The 23,850-nt window shown below is 42.3% G+C and overlaps 1 protein-coding gene and 1 long non-coding RNA gene across 3 annotated transcripts in view; one reads left to right on the forward strand and one right to left on the reverse strand.

The window, feature by feature from the left end:
* Positions 1-91: 91 nt before the first annotated feature.
* On the reverse strand, positions 92-21,709 carry LOC139374777 (uncharacterized). Its single transcript, XM_071115913.1, has 6 exons — positions 21,195-21,709; positions 20,526-20,647; positions 18,858-19,025; positions 3,301-3,465; positions 2,797-2,908; positions 92-2,585 (listed from the first exon to the last, which is right to left on the reverse strand). The coding sequence occupies exons 1-6, from the start codon at positions 21,475-21,477 to the stop codon at positions 1,630-1,632; spliced, it is 1,806 nt and encodes a 601-aa protein (XP_070972014.1). The 5' UTR covers positions 21,478-21,709; the 3' UTR covers positions 92-1,629.
* LOC139374823 (uncharacterized) overlaps positions 21,027-23,850 on the forward strand; it is an 11,940-nt gene continuing 9,116 nt past the window's right edge. The window contains exon 1 of one of the 2 annotated variants that reach the window (XR_011627733.1): positions 21,027-21,069. This is a non-coding gene — a long non-coding RNA (uncharacterized lncRNA). Of the gene's footprint in view, positions 21,070-21,277; positions 21,558-23,850 lie in introns of those variants that run through there. The other variant, XR_011627732.1, reaches the window with a different exon arrangement.

Genomic DNA, 23,850 nt, shown 5'->3' on the forward strand with positions numbered 1-23,850 from the left:
TACTGCTTATTACGTTAGATATCAAATCTCCTATTCATGATCACTATATTTCAAGTTCAGAGCAGACTTGTTAAGAACGAACAGTGTGATAAAATATAATAATATGACTTTATTCCATCTACTCAGTAAGGTAAATATTTAAGTGCTTTTTCTAGTCTGGGCTTACTGTCGCTGTTTCAAATGATAAGTTAACAAAGGGTTTATGAGGGGTATGTGGTTAATTACCCCCCTTACCCTAAGACACTTCACATGATAACTATAATATCTCCGGTAAAGAATTGTTCCCAGAAGTGAATACATCTACAATTTCTCCCCATTGTGGTCACTCCTGTGTCTGGTAAGGTTACTCCGGAAGGAGAAGCTCTTGTAACACAGCTTTCAACTTTAAGGGCCTCTCCTTGGTGAGAACGGTCTGGTGTGCCTTCACATAGTTCGCATTAGTGACGCGCTGTACAGGTGGGGCAGGTGTTCGGCTTGTCCGCGTCCGTCCTAATACTCGGCCTCCCACGTTGTGACCGAGTGACATCAGAGAAGGTAGAAGCAGGAGCTAGCACCCTCAGGTTGAAAAACCCATTCACCAGGCATTAGACAGACTTCCTGTTCGACTTCCACCAGGGGGGTCTCCCACTACACTCTGTGAAGGCTGAAGCCCAGGGTGACCTGCTCTTCTCATCATGGATACTGTGGTGTTTGGAATCATAGGAACAGGAGGGTCTGTCTCTATCAGCCCCAGGTCCTGCTCCATCCCTGCAATGAGACTGTGAAGAGAAGGGTCTGGGCTGCAGACTGGATCCCTGACTGGAGCCTCTGTCTCTCTGATGACCACCAGGACTGAGGTTGTTCAATCCACCTGTCCACTGGTTGTGTTCTATGTAGTGGTTGTGTTGGAGTCTCTGTCCCTCTTGGTTGGGGCCTTTGTTCTGACTCGGGAAGGAAGAGCGACAGCTCCTGATCCATGATCCTGACCAGTCACTTCATAGGCCCAGTCGCCAGTATCACCGGATCGGCAGGTCTTCATTGACTACAGACTGCAAACAAAGATTGTACTGAAAAGCAGAAAACTTAATTTAAAAACTCTTTCCTGTATACACAGAAACATGACATTATAAAATCTGAACCACAGTCAAGCTCATCTTGAAAACTGATTCAAGTACCTAACAATATGGAGCCATTAGAGGGTATTCTAAAATATATATATAGAAAAATGATACAAAATAACCAAGTCAGTCAGCAGAATCAATTTAGTATTTCATTTAAACAAAATAGCAATCACAAGTAAAATAACTTCACTATGGTAACACTACCTTTTATATAAATCTGGTACCATCGCTTTGATAGAATACTTTGGAAAAGGATCAACATTAGACACATCTTCACTACTTCATGTCAAGTAAACATGAATTAAGATACTATCATTTCCTCATTATAAAACACCAGCATCAAATAGGACAAGGTTTACTTTACATCAGTGAAGCATTTTTACAGACACCATCACACCAACCATCACCTTATCATCTACTCTGCCTCATCATACTCATTCTTTCCTCAGGTCACCTCATCCAGTTCCCTACTAGATCCAAAACTAACATAATTAACTACAAACAAACGAACGAGTACTACATTACATGTCTATACATGGACCATGTGCATTTTCTGCTGGTGTATCCTGAGGTAGCTCCTCTCTGAGAACCTCTTCTCGCAGTGCGTACAGGCAAACGGCCTCTCTCCCGTGTGGACCTTCAGGTGCCTCTTCAGCTGGTGCTGGTGGGAGAACCTCTTCTCACACTGGGAGCAGCTGAAAGGTTTCTCCCCTGTGTGGACCCTCTGATGGCTCTTCAGGTGGCCAGCCCGGGCGAAGCGCATATAACACTGTGTACAGTTGAATGGTTTCTCCCCTGTGTGAGTCCTCTGGTGGATCTCCACCTGTTTGGGAAAACTGAAGGCTTTCCCACAGAATGAACATGGGAAGCGCTTCTCTTTGGCGCTGCCAGATTTACAGATTACGTCTCTACTTCTGTCATTTGTCAATGGGATTGTGTAGCCATTTAGTGTTGAGTCACTGGCATTGTCTGAGGTCTGGTTTAACATTAGGAGAGTGTGAGGAGGATGAATGCCAGGGAGTGTCTGTGTTGTCGCAGGGTCCATGTTCCAGTTGATAGATCCTATAGAAGGCAGGCTGAAGGCAGCACCTGTTAGGGGGTTAACCTGAGGTGCCATCAGTCTCTCTGAATCACCACTATAGGAACAGGATGGAGCATCGCCAGCAGAGTCTGTGTCTGTTCTCTCCAACCGCATACGGACACCTCCCCGACCCTGCAGACCAAATCTACGCCTCGCCCTGGTCTCAGCAAGTCTGTTGTCATGGAGACTAAGTTTGGTTGTTGTTTTGTGTTCGACTGTCAGTTTCTGGTTGTGGTTAACGTTCCCCCGCTGAGAGTTGAGGATGCTGTCCCATCCACTGATTATATCGCCTCTGGTCCTGGCCTGATCAGTGATGTTGTCTCTTTGGCCTTTGGCTGCACCGGTCTGGGTCTGGGAATCCAAGATGGTTGCCCAGTCTCCTCTGTTAGCCTCCAGCCAACCACCTGCAGGAAGAGGTTACAAAATAGACTTCACAAACATGGCAGAGAACATTCTACATATAGATTTTTATTGTCAATTACCTGAGCATTTTCATACATTGTGTTTTTTTGTATGTAAACAAATTTCATTATATGAAGGAAAAATAATAGCCAGGTGCATCACTATTTCCATTGAAGATCTATTACTGTATGTAGACTATTATTTCTCACTTACCTTCCTCCCCCAGCTTTAGTCCACTCAGCAGATCAATACTCTCTGGTTCCTCTTCGATTGTCTCTTCTTTGACAATCAGCAGATCAGGCTTCCCATCCTCCATGTCTACTGACTGTAAGATATACAGAGTGAGAGGATGTTGGATCAAGAAATCTGAAATGAGCACCCTTCTATGGAGCATCTTCTGATTGGGCATTGAGGGATTGCTGTGAGTACTATGCAAACGTGTTAGTTGATTTGATTACTTGACCTTCTTTAATGAATGGTTTGATAATTCAAAGGCATGGTCTCACACTACCAGACAATATATCAAGACCTGTGCACTTATACACAAAGAGTCTCAGAGTAGAAGTGGTGATCGAGGATCAGGTCCCGCACTTGTCTACATAGTCTTGTGATCTAAAATTACAAAACTGATCCTACTTCAGCACTCCTACTCTGAGAGACTTAGTGGAATACGGCCCAAACTAATACCATTCAGACAGTAGTTCACAGTGGGCTCACCTCAGTGAGACTGTGTGTGGTCCTGTGCTGCTCAGCTGGTTCCTCTGTGGGTTCAAGAGGAGGTGTAGTCTTGTTGTCCTCCATGACCATGGTCCCCTCTGGGTTCCATAGACCCTCATCATACCCCTCCTCCTTCACCAGCAGCACCTCTGGACCCTCCTCCTCCTGGAAGAGACGGGTGATACAGATTACACAGACGTACACTCCCCTCAGGTACGTACACACACAGATAATAAACATACTTTCAACATGGAGTGTTTACCCATTCCAACGACATTTGATACTGTAGTTACAGAATGACTTCATTGTTGTTAAACCCATCATGATGGACATACAGTGGGGCAAAAAAGTATTTAGTCAGCCACCAATTGTGCAAGTTCTCCCACTTAAAAAGATGAGGCCTGTAATATTCATCATAGGTACACTTCAACTATGACAGACAAAATTAGAAAAAAAAATCCAGAAAATCACATTGTAGGATTTTTAATGAATTTATTTGCAAATTATGATGGAAAATAAGTATTTGGTCAATAACAAAAGTTTCTCAATACTTTTGTTATATACCCTTTGTTGGCAATGACAGAGGTCAAACATTTTCTGTAAGTTTTCACAAGGTTTTCACACACTGTTGCTGGTATTTTGGCCCATTCCTCCATGTAGATCTCCTCTAGAGCAGTGATGTTTTGGGGCTGTTGCTGGGCAACACGGACTTTCAACTCCCTCCAAAGATTTTCTATGGGGTTGAGATCTGGAGACTGGCTAGGCCACTCCAGGACCTTGAAATGCTTCTTAGGAAGCCACTCCTTCGTTGCCTGGGCCGTGTGTTTGGGATTATTGTCATGCTGAAAGACCCAGCCACGTTTCATCTTCAATGCCCTTGCTGATGGAAGGAGGTTTTCGCTCAAAATCTCACGATATATGGCCCCATTCATTCTTCCCTTTACACGGATCAGTCGTCCTGGTCCCTTTGCAGAAAAACAGCCCCAAAGCATGATGTTTCCACCCTCATGCTTCACAGTAGGTATGGTGTTCTTTGGATGCAACTCAGCATTCTTTGTCCTCCAAACACGACGTGTTGAGTTTTTACCAAAAAGTTATATTTTGGTTTCATCTGATCATACGACATTCTCCCAATCTTCTTCTGGATCATCCAAATGCTCTCTAGCAAACTTCAAACGGGCCTGGACATGTACTGGCTTAAGCAGGGGGACACGTCTGGCACTGCAGGATGTGTTACTGATGGTAGGCTTTGTTAGTTACTTTGGTCCCAGCTCTCTGCAGGTCATTCACTAGGTCCACCCGTGTGGTTCTGGGATTTTTGCTCACCGTTCTTGTGATCATTTTGACCCCACGGGGTGAGATCTTGCGTGGAGCCCCAGATCGAGGGAGATTATCAGTGGTCTTGTAGGTCTTCCATTTCCTAATAATTGCTCTCACAGATGATTTCTTCAAACCAAGCTGCTTACCTATTGCAGATTCAGTCTTCCCAGCCTGGTGCAGGTCTACAATTTTGTTTCTGGTGTCATTTGACAGCTCTTTGGTCTTGGCCATAGTGGAGTTTGGAGTGTGACTGTTTGAGGTTGTGGACAGGTGTCTTTTATACTGATAACAAGTTCAAACAGGTGCCATTAATACAGATAACGAGTGGAGGACAGAGGAGACTCTTAAAGAAGTTTCAGGTCTGTGAGAGCCAGAAATCTTGCTTGTTTGTAGGGCACTAAATACTTATTTTCCACCATAATTTGCAAATAAATTCATAAAAAAATCCTATACAATGTGATTTTCTGGATTTCTCCCCTTCATTTTGTCTGTCATAGTTGAAGTGTACCTATGATGAAAATTGCAGGCCTCTCTCATATTTTTAAGTGGGAGAACTTGCACAATTGGTGGCTGACTAAATACTTTTTTGCCCCACTGTAAATATGAGGTTGTGGGTAAATATGAGTCAGCTATTAGGTCAAGTCAACATCATACAAAACTGACTAAACTATATTGGCGTGTTCGTTAGTATGTGTGTACACTACACAGTGCATTTGGAAAGTATCCAGATTCCTTGACTTTTTCCACATTTTGTTACGTTAGTTTTATTCTCAAATGTATTCATTTGTTTTTTCCCTCAATCTCCACACAATACCCCATAATGACAAAGCAAAAAGAGGTTTAGACATTTTTGCAAATGTATAAACAAATGTTTTACATAAGTATTCAGACCCTTTACTCAGTACTTTGTTGAAGCACCTTTGGCAGCAATTACAGCCTTGCGTCTTCTTGGGTATGACGCTACAAGCTTAGCGCACCTATACTTGGGGAGTTTCTTCTCTGCAGATCCTCTCAAGCTCTGTCAGGTTAGATGGGGAGCATCCCTGCACAGTTATTTTCAGGTCTCTCCAGAGATGTTCGATCGGCTTGAAGTCCGGGCTCTGGCTGGGCCACTCAAGGATATTCAGAGACTTGTCCCGAAGCCACTCCTGCGTTGTCTTGGCTGTGTGCTTAGGGTCATTGTCCTGTTGGAAGGTGAACCTTCGCCTCAGTCGGAGGTCCTGAGCGGTCTGGAACAGGTTTTCATCAAGGATCTCTGTGCTCCGTTCATCTTTCCCTCGATCCTGAATAGTCTCCCAGTCCCGGCTGCTGAAAAACATCCCCAAGGCATGATGCTGCCACCAACATGCTTCACCGTAGGGATGGTGCCAGGTTTCCTCCAGATGTGACTCTTGGTTTCATCAGACCAGAGAATCTGGTTTCTCATGGTCTCAGAGTTAAACCCTACCTCTTAAATGAATCCTACCCCCCACCTAAAAATAAATACCAACAGACGCCTCACAAGTCCTCAACTGGCAGCTTCATTAAAAAGTATCCGCAAAACACCAGTCTCAACGTCAACAATGAAGAGGTGACACCGGGTTGCTGGCCTTCTAGGCAGAGTTGCAAAGAAAAAGCCATATCTCAGACTGGCCAATAAAAATAAAAGATGGGCAAAAGAACACAGACACTGGACAGAGGAACTCTGCCTAGAAGGCCAGCACCGGGGCCTCCCACTCTTTCTATTCTGGTTAGAGCCAGTTTGCACTGTTCTGTGAAGGGACTAGAGACACTTTGCACTGTTCTGTGAAGGGAGTAGTACACAGCGTTGTACGAGATCTTCAGTTTCTTGGCAATTTATCGCATGGAATAGCCTTCATTTCTCAGAACAAGAATAGACTGATGAGTTTCATCAGAAAGTAATTTGTTTCTGGCCATTTTGAGCCTGTAATCAAACCCATAAATACTGATGCTCCAGATAATCAACTAGTCTAAAGAAGGCCAGTTTTATTGCTTCTTTAAATCAGAACAACAGTTTTCAGCTGTGCTAACATAATTGCAAAAGGGTTTTCTAATGATCAATTAGCTTTTTAAAATTATAAACTTGGATTAGCTAACACAATGTGCCATTGGAACACAGGAGTGATGGCTGCTGTAGATATTTCCAGCTACAATAGTAATTTACAACATTAACAATGTCTACACTGTATTTCTGATCAATTTGATGTTATTTCAACGGACAAAAAAAATGTGCTTTTCTTTCAAAAACAAGGGCATTTCTGGGTAACCCCAAACTTTTGAACGGTAGTGTATCTCATCAGCCACCTGGTGGAAGGGACTTTGTGGATCTGAGGCTCTTTTCCCTGTTGCCTCCATCATCCTCCACATCCCACCAACATCAGCCGCCTCAGAGCGCAACTGGTCCTTGTTTGGGAACACACACACCAAAGCACATAACAGGCTGACCAATTGAAAAATTGGTGGCCATCTGGGCAAATTTGAGGCTTTTTGAGCCTGACAACGAGCCATCCTCAACAAGGTTGGAAAGTGACAGTGAAGATGAGGCCTCAGAGTCTGAAGTTCAGGAGGTGGACATTGAGGAGGTTTAGGCAGAAGACATGAAAGCCTGAGAGGAAGACAACCAAAGCTTTAGTTTCTAGACTATCATTTTACAGATGTATGTTAAAAGTTTTTGGGAGATGCGATGGATCATTGGGGATCATTAAATATTCCCTTTCTTTTGTTGTTCTGTGAAATCATCCCATGTGAAGAGTCAACTCACTTAAAGTTCAATTCGTAACTAAATTGTTTTTATTTCTATTGGAAAGATTTAATAATTTGCAATTATGTCTACTTATCATAAGGTAAAAAGATTGTTTGTCTCCATATGATATGGTAAATATATCCAATGCAAAAAAACAGCTACACTTAAATGGTGTTAATGTAAATTTGCATATATTTCCGTCAATTCCCATATATTTCTGTTAATTCCCAACAGGAATGTTTCCACCTCTGAATATTCCCCAAAATGTGCCACCCTAGCCAGGATCAAGGCAAAGATGACCAGAGCAGTACAGAGAGATCGAAACCCTGCTCCAGAGCGCTCAGGATCTCCGACTGTGGAAAAGGTTCACCTTCCAACAGGACAACGACCCTACGCACAAAGCCAATACAATGCAGGAGTGGCTTTGGGACAAGGGTCTGAAAAGTTATGTAAATGTGATATTTCAGTTTAGTATTTTTTATAAATTAGCAAACATTTCTAAAAACCTGTTTTGTATTGTGTGTAGCTTGATGTGGGAAAAACCTATTTAATCAATTTTAGAATAAGGCTGTAACCTAACAATGTGGAAAAAGTCAAGGGGTTTGAATACTTTCCGAATGCACTATATATAGGATACATATGGTGCATAGGAAGTAACGACAAGAGAATCATTGAAGATGCACATGGGGTAATAATGGAGATTTTAAGTGTGTTTGGGACTAGTACTAAGTGAATGTGGATGTGAAAGTTGTGTGATTGTAAAATATGACATTAAACTGATTGAAATGTGGATAATAAATGGATTGAAATTTGGATAATAAGCTGATAGAAAATTGGATAATAAGAGATTGAAATGTAGCTATAACGTACTGAGTCTGGGGACTAGCTCCAGTGTGACTTTGGAGTGAATGTGAGCCGAGTTTTCCAGTTCTTTGTTAGAGTTGTTCAATCTAGGGCTTCCATCCACCACCGCCCATCGTAGTCTGGGACTACAAGTGTATAGGAAATAGTGGCAAGAGAACCATTGAAGATACATATGGTGCATAGGATGTAACAATAGAAACGTCTAAGTGGTCTGAGAACCACTGATAATAGCACAAGGTCTTATTGTAGGAATTTATAATCGATGAAGATGCATGTGTTGTGAATGTGAATACCTAAGTATAGTTATATAAGGAAAATAATGAATACCCCAACCAGTTTTGTGTGAGCTGAATTTTCAGATCTATAACGTTATCTAGGGGTTCGGTCCACCACTGCCCATTGATCTACAGTTTGTGAACACTGACAGGAGATGCCAATAAAATATTTGAGAGGGTAACAGCCCCCGGACACTGATTTCCTCGATATGAAAGATATGCGTACCTCTCGGGCTGCTGTGGTGTGGACATGAAAAACTAAAGATTTATAACTTTATATAGGGGTTCTGTATGGAGATAGAGTATTATTCCCGAATATGCTTTTAAATAGAACACTAGAGGGAATATGTAAACCCTTGTATGAATAGAACACTGGTGTAGAGGAGGAATTTGTGATGTAATACAAATGTATAATGGGTTACCAGAGATCTGACGAAGTAACAATAGAAAAAAATATATATACAACTTGCACACCCACACGTAGACGTATTCTGAGAAATGTTCAGTGGTCCCTTTATGGATCATTTGAGAAAGATAAGGTTAAAGCATTGTACGGGATTTGACTTACCCCTAACCAATACAAATATAAACAGTTTTCTTCCACCCTGGTAATACATTTTGAAATAAACCCCATGCCCTGTTAAATAGAGCCAATGGTGTTAAACGGTTGAGTAGATGAATACAGAACATGCTAGGTAAAGCCTTATCCTGTCTAGGAACAGGGTTCCACCTCGCCAACAGCCAATGAAATTGCAGGGCGCCAAATTCAAATCAACAGAAATGTCATAATTCACATTTCTCAATCATACAAGAATTACACACCATTTTAAAGATAAAATTCTCGTTAATCCAACCGCAGTGTCCGATTTTAAAAAAGCTTTTCGGCAAAAGCATAACATATCGTTATATTAGGTCAGCAACTAGTCACAGAAAGCATACAGCGATTTTCCAACCAAAGAGAGGAGTCACAAAAAACAGAAATAGAGAAAATGAATCACTAACCTTTGATATTCTTCATCAGATGACACGTTACACAATACATGTATGTTTTGTTCGATCAAGTTCATATTTATATCCAAAAACCTCAGTTTACATTTGGCTTTGCCTCCAAAACATCCCGTGAATTTTCACAGAGCCACATCAATTTACAGAAATACTCATAATAAACATTGATAAAAGATACAAGTATTATTTACAGAATTAAAGATATACACTGCTCAAAAAAATAAAGGGAACACTTAAACAACACAATGTAACTCCAAGTCAAATTACACTTCTGTGAAATCAAACTGTCCACTTAGGAAGCAACACTGATTGACAATAAATGTCACATGCTGTTGTGCAAATGGAATAGACAACAGGTGGAAATTATAGGCAATTAGCAAGACACCCCCAATAAAGGAGTGGTTCTGCAGGTGGTGACCACAGACCACTTCTCAGTTCCTATGCTTCCTGGCTGATGTTTTGGTCACTTTTGAATTCTGGTGGTGCTTTCACTCTAGTGGTAGCATGAGACGGAGTCTACAACCCACACAAGTGGCTCAGGTAGTGCAGCTCATCCAGGATGGAACATCAATGCGAGCTGTGGCAAGAAGGTTTGCTTTGTCTGTCAGCGTAGTGTCCAGAGCATGGAGGCGCTACCAGGAGACAGGCCAGTACATCAGGAGACGTGGAGGAGGCCGTAGGGGGGCAACAACCCAGCAGCAGGACCGCTACCTCCGCCTTTGTGCAAGGAGGAGCAGGAGGAGCACTGCCAGAGCCCTGCAAAATGACCTCCAGCAGGCCAAAAATGTGTATGTGTCTGCTCAAACGGTCAGAAACAGACTCCATGAGGGTGGTATGAGGGCCCGACGTCCACAGGTGGGGTTGTGCTTACAGCCCAACACCGTGCAGGACGTTTGGCATTTGCCAGAGAACACCAAGAGTGGCAAATTCGCCACTGGCGCCCTGTGCTCTTCACAGATGAAAGCAGGTTCACACTGAGCACATGTGACAGACGTGACAGAGTCTGGAGACGCTGTGGAGAACGTTCTGCTGCCTGCAACATCCTCCAGCATGACCGGTTTGGCGGTGGGTCAGTCATGGTGTGGGGTCGCATTTTTTGGGGGGGCCGCACAGCCCTCCATGTGCTCGCCAGAGGTAGCCTGACTGCCATTAGGTACCAGGATGAGATCCTCAGATCCCTTGTGAGACCATATGCTGGTGCGGTTGACCCTGGGTTCTTCCTAATGCAAGACAATGCTAGACCTCATGTGGCTGGAGTGTGTCAGCAGTTCCTGCAAGAGGAAGGCATTGATGCTATGGACTGGCCCGCCTGTTCCCCAGACCTGAATCCAATTGAGCACATCATGTCTCGCTCCATCCACCACAGACTGTCCAGGAGTTGGCGGATGCTTTCGTCCAGGTCTGGGAGGAGATCCCTCAGGAGACCATCCGCCACCTCATCAGGAGCATGCCCAGGCATTGTAGGGAGGTCATACAGGCACGTGGAGGCCACACACACACTACTGAGCCTCATTTTGACTTGTTTTAAGGACATTACATCAAAGTTGGATCAGCCTGTAGTGTGGTTTTCCACTTTAATTTTGAGTGTCACTCCAAATCCAGACCTCCATGGGTTGATAAATTTGATTTCCATTGATAATTTTTGTGTGATTTTGTTGTCAGCACATTCAACTATGTAAAGAAAAAAATATTTCATAAGAATATTTCATTCATTCAGATCTAGGATGTGTTATTTTAGTGTTCTCTTTATTTTTTTGAGCAGTGTACTTCTCTTTAATGCAACCGCTGTGTCAGATTACAAAAAAAATTACGGAAAAAGCAAACCATGCAATAATCTGAGCACGGCGCTCAGAGACCAACACAACCCAAAAAGATATCCGCCATGTTGGAGTCAACAGAAGTCAGAAATAGCATAATAAATATTCACTTACCTTTGATGATCTTCATCAGAATGCATTCCCAGGAATCCCAGTTCCACAATAAATGTTTGATTTGTTCCATAAAGTCCATCATTTATGTCCAAATAACTCATTTTGGTTCGCGCGTTCAGTACACAATCTAAACTCACGACACGCAGGCAGGTCCAGGCAAAAGTTCAGACAAAAAGTCATATTACAGTTTGTGGAAACATGTCAAACGAAGTATAAAATCAATCTTTAGGATGTTTTTAACATAAATCTTCAATAATGTTCCAACCGGAAAATTCCTTTGTCTGTAGAAAAGCAATGGAACGCGAGGTGAACATGAACGCGAATCACGAGCCCATGGCACTCTGCCAGACACCTGGCTCAATCCCCTCTCATTCCCCGCTCTTTCACAGTAGAAGCCTCAAACAAGGTTCTAAAGACTGTTGACATCTAGTGGAAGCATTATGAAGTGCAAAATGACCCCATAGACACTGTATATTCGATAGGCCAAGAGTTGAAAAACTACAAACCTCAGATTTCCCACTTCCTGGTTGGATTTTTCTCAGGTTTTTGACTGTCATATGAGTTATGTTATACTCACATACATCATTCAAACAGTTTGAGAAACTTCCGAGTGTTTTCTATCAAAATCTACTAATAATATGCATATATTAGCAACTGGGACTGTAGTAGTTTACTCAGGGCATGCTTTTCATCTAAACCTGAAAATGCTGCCCCCTAGCCCAAATAGGTTAATATGGACAGAGCATGAGACAGTGCCAGCCCAGTTAATACATATTGATCCCGCCAAAGCATTACATATGAATCTTTAAATAGACATTTAATAAGTGTGAAGGAACAAAGTGAATGGTAAGTGGCTTTCAGATAGCACTAATGCAATATCTTAGTAATTTGAAGAAGTAAATGTGTCAATACAAGGTCACATTATGAACAGAGGGAGGCCGATATCTAGTGTTTGGGTTAGAGATAAGCTTCCTGTGGAACAGCTAGCCGCCAGTACTCACTGAAAATAAACCTGTCTGTAAGGGACACAGTGGGAAAATCTGGGAATAATTGAAATGACACGTTTATGACAATTTCCAATTATTATTCTATAGTTTGGGTAGCACCAGTGATTTAAGTAAGAAGGTAATATCCTTTAAAACAGCCTGTTTCCATTACGTGGAACTGTGCCCAGAATTGAAGTAGATCCAAGTAAATGTTTTTAGTCACGAATATTGAGCTGATAAGTCAGCACCAACTTTTTGAAGGTCCTAGTAAATTTGTTAAACAACAGGTTCCTTATTTTGACTATTTTATGTCCTAGGGACAGTTTGTACAGAACTGTATGTCAACGCAACAGGTCAAAATGACAATGGTTACAAGAGACAGGCTCTGGGATTTTTAACTTTAGAAGAGGCCTATTCAGCTTGACTGCTAGCTAAGGCCTGGCCATTTTGTTTGTTTTTACCCTACAAATTTTACCACACACAAGCCAGCACCCACACAACCCACTTGTTAATGAATATTTGTTAGTGGTTTGTACTCTGATTTATTGTGTGGGGTTTTTTTATTTTTGTTTTAGTGGTTTTTCACAGGTTAGAAATTATGCAACTTAAAGGGTACACAAATAAACATTTTGGAAGTTAAACTTGGTTGCACACTTAAATTATCTTGATATGAAATGTACTGAAAAACTAAACCTAAACTAAAATCTTTATCTTTAAATAATGTCTGAGGTACAGGGGAAACAAACACTCACTTAATGGGGTTGAATGACCTCTGACCTAACTTTAATAATAACAATAATAATTAAGAGGAAGTTTTATAATTTATCATCAACAGTCCTGTGTATGATTCAGAACACGAGAAGGAGAGAGAGTGTGCTGCCCCTGAATGAGGGACATCTGTCTCTAGTCTATTTTTAATTAAGTTAAGATGGAGTCATCAAGGGAAAAGGCAGTGTTGTTTTTTTTGGACGCATGAATCACGATGTGAGTCGTGTCCAAAGGGGGAATTACCAGTCCCCTGTGGCCCTTTGGTAAATATGCAAATAGATTTTCTTCACATGCCTGCTTGTAAAAGGAAAAAATGTGTTGGTAATGGTTGACAATTACTCAAATGGATTGAAGTTTTCCCCACATCAAGTGATATGTATATTGCTGTTGTTTTTGTTTTCTTTGTTATTTGTCTTGCTTCAATAACAGATTTCACCAGATTGGGTCTGCTGGATGGTCGGGATTTCTGCCTAAGGATTAGCCCTCAACTCTCTGACCCTGTAACTCTGTAGTGAGATCGCCAAGATAAGGGAGTATAAACCAATTTGGGGGGGAAAAAGTAAAACTGAGTTATTTTCTTTGACATTTGACACTCAATTCGTATTTGGTAGCATTGCCTTTAAATTGCTTAACTTGGGTCAAACGTTTTGGGTAGCCTTTCACAAGCTTCCCACAATACGTTGGGTGAATTGTGGCCCATTCCTCCTGACAGAGCTGGTGTAACTGAGTCAGGTTTGTCGGCCTCCTTGCTCACTCCTTGCTCAAAAACACTTTTTCAGTTCTGCCCACACATTTTCTATAGGATTGAAGTCAGGGCTTTGTGAGGGCCACTCCAATACCTTGACTTTGTTGTCCTTAAGCCATTTTGCCACAACTTTGGAAGTATACTTGGGGTCATTGTCCATTTAGAAGACCCATTTGCGACCAAGCTTTAACTTCCTGACTGATGTCTTGAGATGTTGCTTCAATATATTCACATAATATTCCTTCCTCATAATGCCATCTATTTTGTGAAGTGCGCAAGTCCCTCCTGCAGCAAAGCACCCCCACAACATGATGCTGCTACCCCCGTGCTTCACGGTTGGGATGGTGTTCTTCAGCTTGCAAGCATCCCCCTTTTTCCTCCAAACATAACGATGGCCGTTATGGCCAAACAGTTCTATTTTTGTTTTATCAGACCAAAGGACATTTCTACAAAAAGTACGATCTTTGTCCCCATGTTCAGTTGCAAACCGTAGTCTGGCTTTTTTATGGTGGTTTTGGAGCAGTGGCTTCTTCCTTGCTGAGTGGCCATTCAGGCTATGTCGATATAGGACTTGTTTTACTGTGGATATAGATACTTTTGTACCTGTTTCCTCCAGCATCTTCACAAGGTCCTTTGCTGCTGTTCTGGGATTGATTTGCACTTTTCGCACCAAATTACATTAATCTCTAGGAGACAGAACGCGTCTCCTTCCTGAGCGGTATGACGGCTGCGTGGTCCCATGGCGTTTATACTTGCGTACTATTGCTTGTACAGATGAACGTGGTACCTTCAGGCGTTTAGAAATTGCTCCCAAGGATGAACCAGAATTGTGGAGGTTTACAATTTATTTTCTGAGGTCTTGGCTGATTTCTTTTGATTTTCCCATGATGTCAAACAAATAGGCACTGAGTTTGAAGGTAGGCCTTGAAATACATCCACAGGTACACCTCCAATTGACTCAAATTATGTCAATTAGTCTATTAGACGCTTCTAAAGCATGACATCATTTTCTGAAATTTTACACGCCGTTTAAAGAGGCACAGTCAACTTAGTGTATGTAAATTTCTGACCCACTGGAATTATGATACAGTGAATTAAAAGTGAAATAATCCGTCTGTAAACAATTGTTGGAAAAATTACTTGTGTCATGCACAAAGTAGATGTCCTAACTGACTTGCCAAAACTATAGTTTGCTAACAAGAAATGTGTGAAGTTTTAATGACTCCAACCTAAGTGTAAGTAAACTTCCGACTTCAACTGTATGAAGCAAAGGTTAAGTTAAAACATTCTACTGCAATGGTTTTAAAAGTACAACCCAGAAAGATGGGTTTTAAATGATGACGTGTCTGGTTTAATGTGTTGATTTCCTTTACTTTATTATAAATATGATATAGAAGCTAAAATCTAATGCTTATCTTAAAATGTAACGATTATTGTCCCACAAGTGATAATGTGATAGACATTTTTAAGTGTGTGCTTTTCTAATAACCAATTTCTTGGTTCATGCAAGTGACTGGTTGAACGAATCCTCACTATCAGTATCTGAATTTGGCAGTACCCCCAGAACCTTGTTTAGAGAAAGGGATCTCTCAGTTTCAAGGTTTCAGTTTAGAGAGAAGTCTCATGAGGTATTGGTCTGTCACATGCATGAAAATAAACAATGATTCATTTAAGATTGACTTTGAGTCTCCCTGTGTAAAAGTTTCTACGACGGTGTCACTGTCTGTCACCTCAAATCTTTCTCTCGATCTGTGTGCACCTACGGTGTAAACTTTCATTCATAGGCTAGGTTATAGCAACCTCATGATGGGTATAGAGTAACACGTTGTAGCCTAAACCTATCGATGTTACATTGAACTGGGTGAATGGAATATGAATGACAGTCATCCAATATGCTGTAATATAAATAAGGCCATGCTCGTAAAAAAATATAATTGACCTCCCTCATCTTAAACGACATTGACCGCCACTGGTATTCATAGCATTCTTACGGCTTGCTACAGCATTGTGACCTGCAGTAGCGCAGAGGTCTGAGCAGTGTGCTTTGGCTCCGAGCCTCATGAGTTCTCGCCCAGTGCTGGGTGATCTAGTGGCAAGCCTGAGCCTACATTAGGCCCACAAGTGAATTGCATTTATTTCAATGTTTTCAAGAAGTAAAACAAATAGTCTGATAATTGACTATCCAGAGAAAAGTGTCTCAGCTCATCAAAATCATCTTGGGATAGGCTCAAACATCTTGACAGCTTTACAAAATGAACTATTAATCCACACAATACACACTTTCAATCCACACCAAAGACAATAACTAAATTGACAAATTATACACAGCCTAATTATAAAACGTAGACGAGCCTCCACACTGGAGGAAAATGTATCGTTCTACAGTAGGCCTACATCTGTCAATCAACTGATTGCCCAAATCAGCTCATCAACTCAGCCAGGGACACAAAATGCAGCCTATTATCTGTTTTCACACCTTTCATAATGTGACAATGGATAGGCTAAAAGCCTATTTATGCTCGATCTGAAAATGTGGTCGGAGGCTCCGTATGGAAGGTGTGACGCAATTGCGGCGCCTACGGAAGCATGAAGAGGCCAAATTGAGCTCTGTACCGCATCGCCTTGCGCCTCCCAAATTTTGTAACAATGCAGAGGGCTCCGTATATCTCCGCATTGACATGATTGGCTGATGGTAGGTGGGCGGCGGAAGGTCCTGTATAAACACAAACTCACTTCCTTGACAAGTTCCTTCATAACAGCTCTGCTCCGCGAAGCACAAAAAGTATGAATTCCCTGACTTCTGCAGAGGCCGTATCACCATAAATGCTACACGGCCAATGCGGATTGACCATGCAGCGCCTTTTACGGGTAGCCTACAGAATTTAGACGATTGGAATATAATCAAATGGCATATTGTAACCAGTGTCTGTCCTCGGTCCAACAGTTGAATAAAAAAATTATACATTTCCTTTACTACCCAGTGTTAAAACTAACAAATTCCTAGGTGTTTTCATTGACGAAAAAATAAACTGGGCAAATCCCACTTAATTTGTCTGCAATAAAATTGCGAGAGATATTGGTGTCATCAGACGAATTCAACATCTCAAGTAAAATAATATTAAATCTGTAATACACCTTAATGCATCCTTATGTTGCAATATAGTCTAGGCCCCTCAAACTCAACTCTGGAGCCAGTTGTGCTGTATTTCTTTCTCCATTGTTCCCCTCTACTCACGTACAGATTTAGACCTGGAACAACAGGTGGGTGCAATTAATTATCAGGTAGAACAGAAAATCAGCAGGCTCTGGACCTCGTAGGGTAAGAGTTGAATAGCCCTGGTCTAGGCCAATACTTACAAAAGTAACCTTAACATATTAAGTCTCCGAAAACATTTTGTGATGCCTGCAACTCATTTCAGACCGTCGTGCCAGTTTCTCTCCACCTTTCCATTGCTTTCAAGTTCTTAATATTCATGACATCAACCAACTTAAAATCTGTATGCATTTCAATTTTTCAAAAATGTACTCCCGGTTTCTTTTCAACAAAAAAAAATACGTACTCCCTGTTTCTTTTCAATCACTATTCACATTTAATACTCAGGTCCACCACTACTCCACAAGAACTGGCCCAAACTAGGCCAATTTTTTATCTCCTACAGAGGTCCATTTTTTAGAACAGTCTTCCGGAACACCTAAAGCACTTATTTTTAGGCTTATATATCACACAATATCTAGATGCAATATTCTACCCACAAATATTCAACACTGAAATCTGTTTCTATCATTATTCTAAATGCATCTGTGGATATTTTCTGCTGATAACACTGAAAATGAATCTATGTTTTTAATGCTGGGTTTGATCTAAACGCCAGACGCTATAGAGTGGAATGGTTATTTTCTATGTTACATAGTGGAATGGTGTTTCTGCTGGTGTATGCTGAGGTTGCTATTCTCTGAGAACCTTTTCTTGCAGTGCGTACAGGCAAATGGCCTCTCTCCAGTGTGGACCTTCAGGTGCATCTTCAGCTGGTCCTGGCGGGAGAACCTCTTTTCACAATGGGGGCAGCTGTAGGGTTTCTCCCCTGTGTGGACCCTCTGGTGCCTCTTCAGGTGACAAGCCTGGGAAAAGCACATATGACACTGGGTACAGCTGAAGGGTTTCTCCCCTGTGTGGACCCTCTGGTGGATCGCCACCTTCTGGGGGCAGCGGAAGCCTTTGTTACAGAACATGCAGAGGAACCGTTTCTCTTTACTATTGCCTGATATTGCTCCCCCTCCACGAGCCATGGCCCTTTGGTCATTTGAGTTCAACACCTGATCGAAAACGACGCAGCCGTGTGAATCGGAAGGTGCCATCGACGTGGACACTGGGTCACGATCCCTGAATGCGTGTAAAGGGGAGTGGGTGACAACATTTATATTTGTGTCTAAGCTTTCTCTGTAATCTAAGAAATCTCTGCCCTGTGAGTGTCCGTCTCCTAGGTGACTATCTGCATTCCATGTGGGAAGAGCGTCGCCCTCCACTTTCACCTCGTCTACCACTACTACCTCCCGTTTCTTATCTAGGCACCCTTCAGAGTATACACTACTACTGTACTGGTTACAGTCCCCTCTAAACAGATGAGTCTGTGTCTCTAAACTCAAGGATATGTTTCCAGGGTCCATCTCTGTAGCGTAAGAACAAGACAGGTCATCAACACCAGTGTCTAAAGCGTCACCATCTCCACAGGAAAGAACCGTTCTCTGGCTCTGGTGAAATACCGGTAAGTACTCTGAGCTGGAAGCAGGAGGACAGCCCAGTGGCCCCAGCGTCTCGGAGTCTGATCTGTGGTCAGATTCTGTGGGTAAGAGCCTGTGTGTTACAGTTAAAGTCTTGGTGTCTGTCTCTGACTTGAGGACGTTGTTCGGCGTTCCACTGACCTCCGTGATGCTGTGTCGTGTCCTGGGCTGGGGCGAGGCGGCGGGGTCCTCCCTGGATACAGGGGGCGCTCCAGTCAATCCAGTCTGGACGTCTCTTCTGTGTCTTGTGTCAGTTCTTTCAGTTCTCTCTTGCTTGACCCCAGGACCTGAAACCTCTGTATCTGCAGACTGACACAAAAAGAGTGGAGGTTACTGGTACATGAGTGGAATTGGATAACAATGTTGTAGGGAAGTCTCACAAGCTCCCCTATTGCAGATAAATACGGATGTACAGTACCAGTCAAAAGTTTGGACACGCCTACTCATTCAAGGGTTTTTCTTTATTTTTACTATTTTATACATTGTAGAATAATAGTGAAGACACCAAAACTATGAAATAACACATATGGAATCATGTAGTAACCAAAAAGTGTTAAATTAAAATATATTTTATATTTGAGAGTCTTCAAAGTAGCCTTGATGACAGCTTTGCACAAGCTTGGCATTCTCTCAACCAGCTTCATGAGGTAGTCACCTAGAATACATTTCAATTAACATGTGTGCCTTGTTAAAAGTTAATTTGTGGAATTTCTTTCCTTAATGCGTTTGAGCCAATCAGTTGTGTTGTGACAAAGTAGGGGGTATACAGAAGATAGACCTTTTTGGTAGAAGACCAAGTCCATATTATGGCAAGAACAGCTCAAATAAGCAAAGAGAAACGACAGTCCATCATTACTTTAAGATATGAAGGTCAGTCAATACGGAACATTTAAAGAGCTTTTAAAGTTTCTTTCAAGTGCAGTTGCAAAAACCATCCAGCGCTATGATGAAATTGGCTTTCATGAGGACCGCCACAGAATAGGAAGACAGAGTTACCTTTGCTGCAGAGGATAAGTTCATTAGTTACCAGCTTCAGAAATTGGAGCCCAAATAAATGCTTCACAAGTAACAGACATCTCAACATCAACTGTTCAGAGGAGACTGCGTGAATTTGTATTGAACCTTTATTTAACTAGGCATGTCAGTTAAGAACAAATTCTTATTTTCAATGACAGCCTAGGAACAGTGAGTAAACTGCCTTGTTCAGGGGCTGAACGACAGATTTTGTACCTTGTCAGCTTGCAACCTTCCGGTTACTAGTCCAACGCTCTAACCACTAGGCTACCTGCCGCCCCATGAATCAGGCCTTCATGGTCGAATTGCTGCAAAGAAACCACAATTAAAGGACACCAACAAGAAAAAGAGACTTGCTTGGGCCAAGAAACACAGGAAATGGACATTAGACTGGTGGAAATCTGTCCTTTGGTCTGATGAGTCCAAATTTTAGATTTTTGGTTCCAACTGCCGTATCTTTGTGAGACGCAGAGTAGGTGAACGGATGATCACCGCATGTGTGGTTCCCACCGTGAAGCATGGAGGAGGTGTGATGTTTGGGGGTGCTTTGCTGGTGACACTCAGTGATTTATTTAGAATTCAAGGCACACTTAACTACCACAGCATTCTGCAGCGAATTGCTATCCCATCTGGTTTGCGTTTAGTGGGACAATGACCCAACACACCTCCAGGCTGAGTAAGGGCAGAACGACATATTTGTCAGCTCGGGGGTTTGAACTTGCAACCTTCCGGTTACTAGTCCATCGCTCTAACCACTAGGCTACCCTGTACTGTATGTAATACCATTACACAAACCTCTATCACGATAACATGCTGGGTTGAGGTTCCACTCCCCTCAACAGTGATTGGTTGGTCATCTCTCCATGTATTGTGTCCTGTTGGCTTCACAAAGCTCCTGTGGCCTCCAGTGAGATGTCCTTCACCGGAGATTAATTGGGGGAAAAAAGGTGGTTCGATTAGCTACTGTCAATGCTCAATGGTATATTGTACACTATTGACAATGTCTAGAATTGGCAAGGATATAAGGTAACACCTCATAACTTATTGATATACTATTTATAGGTTGATTGCATGAAACATAATCATCATATTGTTTTCATTGAGTAAATAATAGGAAATGCAGTAAATCAAGAATCTGGTATGAATATGATAGTGTCTTTGTACTAGATAAGTAATCATAGGAATTATTGCATACTATTCAAAAACTGACCATCACCCAATTCTGGGTAACACATGTAAAAAACACGTGCAAGACAGGCACAAAGCTATATATGAACCGCGACAAACTGCGCAGCCTCGGCCTTCCGGGAAATATTGTGTCTTTGTTCAAGACAGCTAAGTAAGTAATCAGGGGAAGTATTGCATACTATCCAAAAACTGACAAAGACAAAATTCTGGGTAATACATCTGAACACATGCGCAGACGGGAAAGGGGCGACAGCCACGGTCTTGTGCAAAATGTACCTCTGGGCATTCCTCTGTATCGGTCGACGATCTTGACACTAATGGGACGACTGGCGAGGACGCGCTCTCGCATTGTCCTCTCTGCGCGCTCCCGTGTCACCTTCTGTTCCAATACCTGTAATTTCCTCCGCAATGTCCTGTTTTCTTTCTGGCTTTGAGTTATTTCCAAACGAAACACTGCATAGTCGTCGTCTACGAGTTTACATATGTCTGCCACGGCTGTATTCGCTAGCACCTCCATAATGGAGGCTATTTGAGAGTGAAAAGCCATACAGTTAGCCATTGTTAGCAGCTAGCTAGCGTTACCTAGATACAATCTATCAAACAAATCCTGTCTGCAATGCGAATTAAACACTACCTTTGGTAAGTATATGATGCTGTGCCGTTAAATGAGTCATATTTTGAGTTCCAGGGTGTTCATAAACGTCTAAATGACAATAAAAACGCTAATGTGGAAATTGTTCTTCGTCACTGTTCACTTCCGTTTTCTTCAGTTTCACAGTTTCTAATACCATAGAGGAAGAGACAGGCCCAACTCGGCAGAAAGTCTGTCTCCTTCCAGCAGGTGGCGTTTTTTCGTTGTTTCGCCAATCAAGCAAGGAGTGGTTAGATATGGTCAATGAGAGTCGAATTTGGTCAACAAAAAATGTTATGACTATGTGGGTTTATTTGATCGAATATAAGTTTCGTAATGCTTAAGTTGTTACGAATGTACTGATATAAGTAGGACACGTCACGTCCCGGCAATTCGGAGAAAAAACACTTTATATCAAATCAAATTGTATGGGTCACATACACATGGTTAGCAGATGTTATTGTGAGTGTAGCTAAATGCTTGTGCTTCTAGTTCCGACAGTGCAGCAATGTCTAACAAGTAATATCTAACAATTCCACAACAAATACCTAATACACACGAATCTAAGTAAAGGAAATTATTTTTTATGTTTAAATTTAACATCTAGGTAAGACAGTTAAGAACAAATTCTTATTTACAATGACGGCCTACCAAAAAGCCTCATGCGGGGACGGGGGCTGGGATAACATTCTTATTATAAAATGCAAATAGGACAAAGCACACATGACAAAAGAGACAACACTACATAAAGAGAGACCTAAGACAACAACATAGCAAGGCAGCAACACAACATGACAAAAACATGGTACAAACATTATTGGCCACAGACAACAGCACAAAGGGCAAGAAGGTAGAGACAACGATACATCACACAAAGCATCCACAACTGTCGGTAAGAGTGTCCATGAAGAGATGGAGATAAAACTGTCCAGTTTATAAATATATGGATGAGCAATGTCAGAGCGGCATGGGCTAAGATGCAATAGATAGAATACAGTATAAACATATGAGATGAGTAATACACGATATGTACATATTATTACAATGTATTATTAAAATGACTAGTGTTCCATTTATTAAAGTGGCCAATGATTTCAAGTCTTATGTATCCAGCAGCCTCTCTGTGTTAGTGATGGCTGTTTAACAGTCTGATGGTCTTGAGATAGAAGCTGTTTTTCAGTCTCTTGGTCTCAGCTTTGCTGACCTCATCTTCTGAATGGTAGTGGGGTGAACAGGCAGGGGCTCGGGTGGTTGTTATCCTTGATCTTTTTGGCCTTCCTGTGACATCGGGTGCTGTAGGTGTCTTGGAGGGCAGGTAGTTTGCCCCGGTGATGCGTTGTGCAGACCCCCCCCCCCCCACCCTCTGGAGAGCCCTGCGGTTGTGGGCGGTGCAGTTGCTGTACAGGCAGTGATACAGCCAGACAGGATGTTCTCAATTGTGCATCTGTAAAAGTTTGTGAGGGTTTTAGGTGACAAGCCAAATTTCGTTGAAGAGGCGGTGTTGCACCTTCTTCGCCACACTGTCTGTGTGGGTGGACCATTTCAGTTTGTAAGTGATATGTACGCAGAGGAACTTTCCACCTTCTCCACTACTGTCCCGTCGATGTGGATAGGGGGGTGCTTCCTCTGCTGTTTCCTGAAGTCCACAATCATCTTCTTTGTTTTCTTGACGTTAAGTGAGAGGTTGTTTTCTTGACACCACACTCCAAGAGCCCTCACCTCCTCCCTGTAGGCTGTCTTGTCGTTGTTGGTAATCAAGCCTACTACTGTTGTGTCATCTGCAAACTTGATGATTGAGTTGGAGGCGTGCATGACCACGCAGTCATGGGTGAACAGGGAGTACAGGAGGGGGCTGAGCACGCACCCTTGTGGGGCCCCAGTATTAAGGATCAGCGAAGTGGAGATATTTTTTCCTATCTTCACCACCTTTGGGCGGCCTGTCAGGAAGTCCAGGACCCAATTGCACAGGGCGGGGTTGAGACCCAGGGCCTCAAGCTTAATGATGAGCTTGGAGGGTACTATGGTGTTGAATGCTGAGCTGTAGTCAATAAACAGCATTCTTACATAGGTATTCCTCTTGTCCAGATGGGATACGGCAGTGTTATGGCAATTGCATCGTCTGTGGACCAACTGGGGCGGTAAGCAAATTGAAGTGGGTCTAGGGTGTCAGGTAAGGTAGAGGTGATATAATCCTTGACTAGTCTCTCAAAGCACTTCATGATGACAGAAGTGAGTAGTCATTTAGTTCAGTTACCTTTGCATTCTTGGGTACAGGAGCAATGGTGGCCATCTTTAGCATGT

The sequence above is a fragment of the Oncorhynchus clarkii genome, chromosome 19 (assembly GCF_045791955.1).
Source record: "Oncorhynchus clarkii lewisi isolate Uvic-CL-2024 chromosome 19, UVic_Ocla_1.0, whole genome shotgun sequence".
Taxonomy (NCBI): domain Eukaryota; kingdom Metazoa; phylum Chordata; class Actinopteri; order Salmoniformes; family Salmonidae; genus Oncorhynchus; species Oncorhynchus clarkii.

Excerpts from the sequence above, each read along its gene's own strand:
- LOC139374777 (XM_071115913.1), bottom strand. The coding sequence starts at position 21,477 with ATGGCTAACTGTATGGCTTTTCACTCTCAAATAGCCTCCATTATGGAG. Across the intron at positions 3,466-18,857 it reads CACGACACAGCATCACGGAG|GAGGAGGAGGGTCCAGAGGT; the intron begins GTCAGTGGAACG and ends CGTCTCTTCCAG. Across the intron at positions 2,909-3,300 it reads CCACACACAGTCTCACTGAG|TCAGTAGACATGGAGGATGG; the intron begins GTGAGCCCACTG and ends TATATCTTACAG.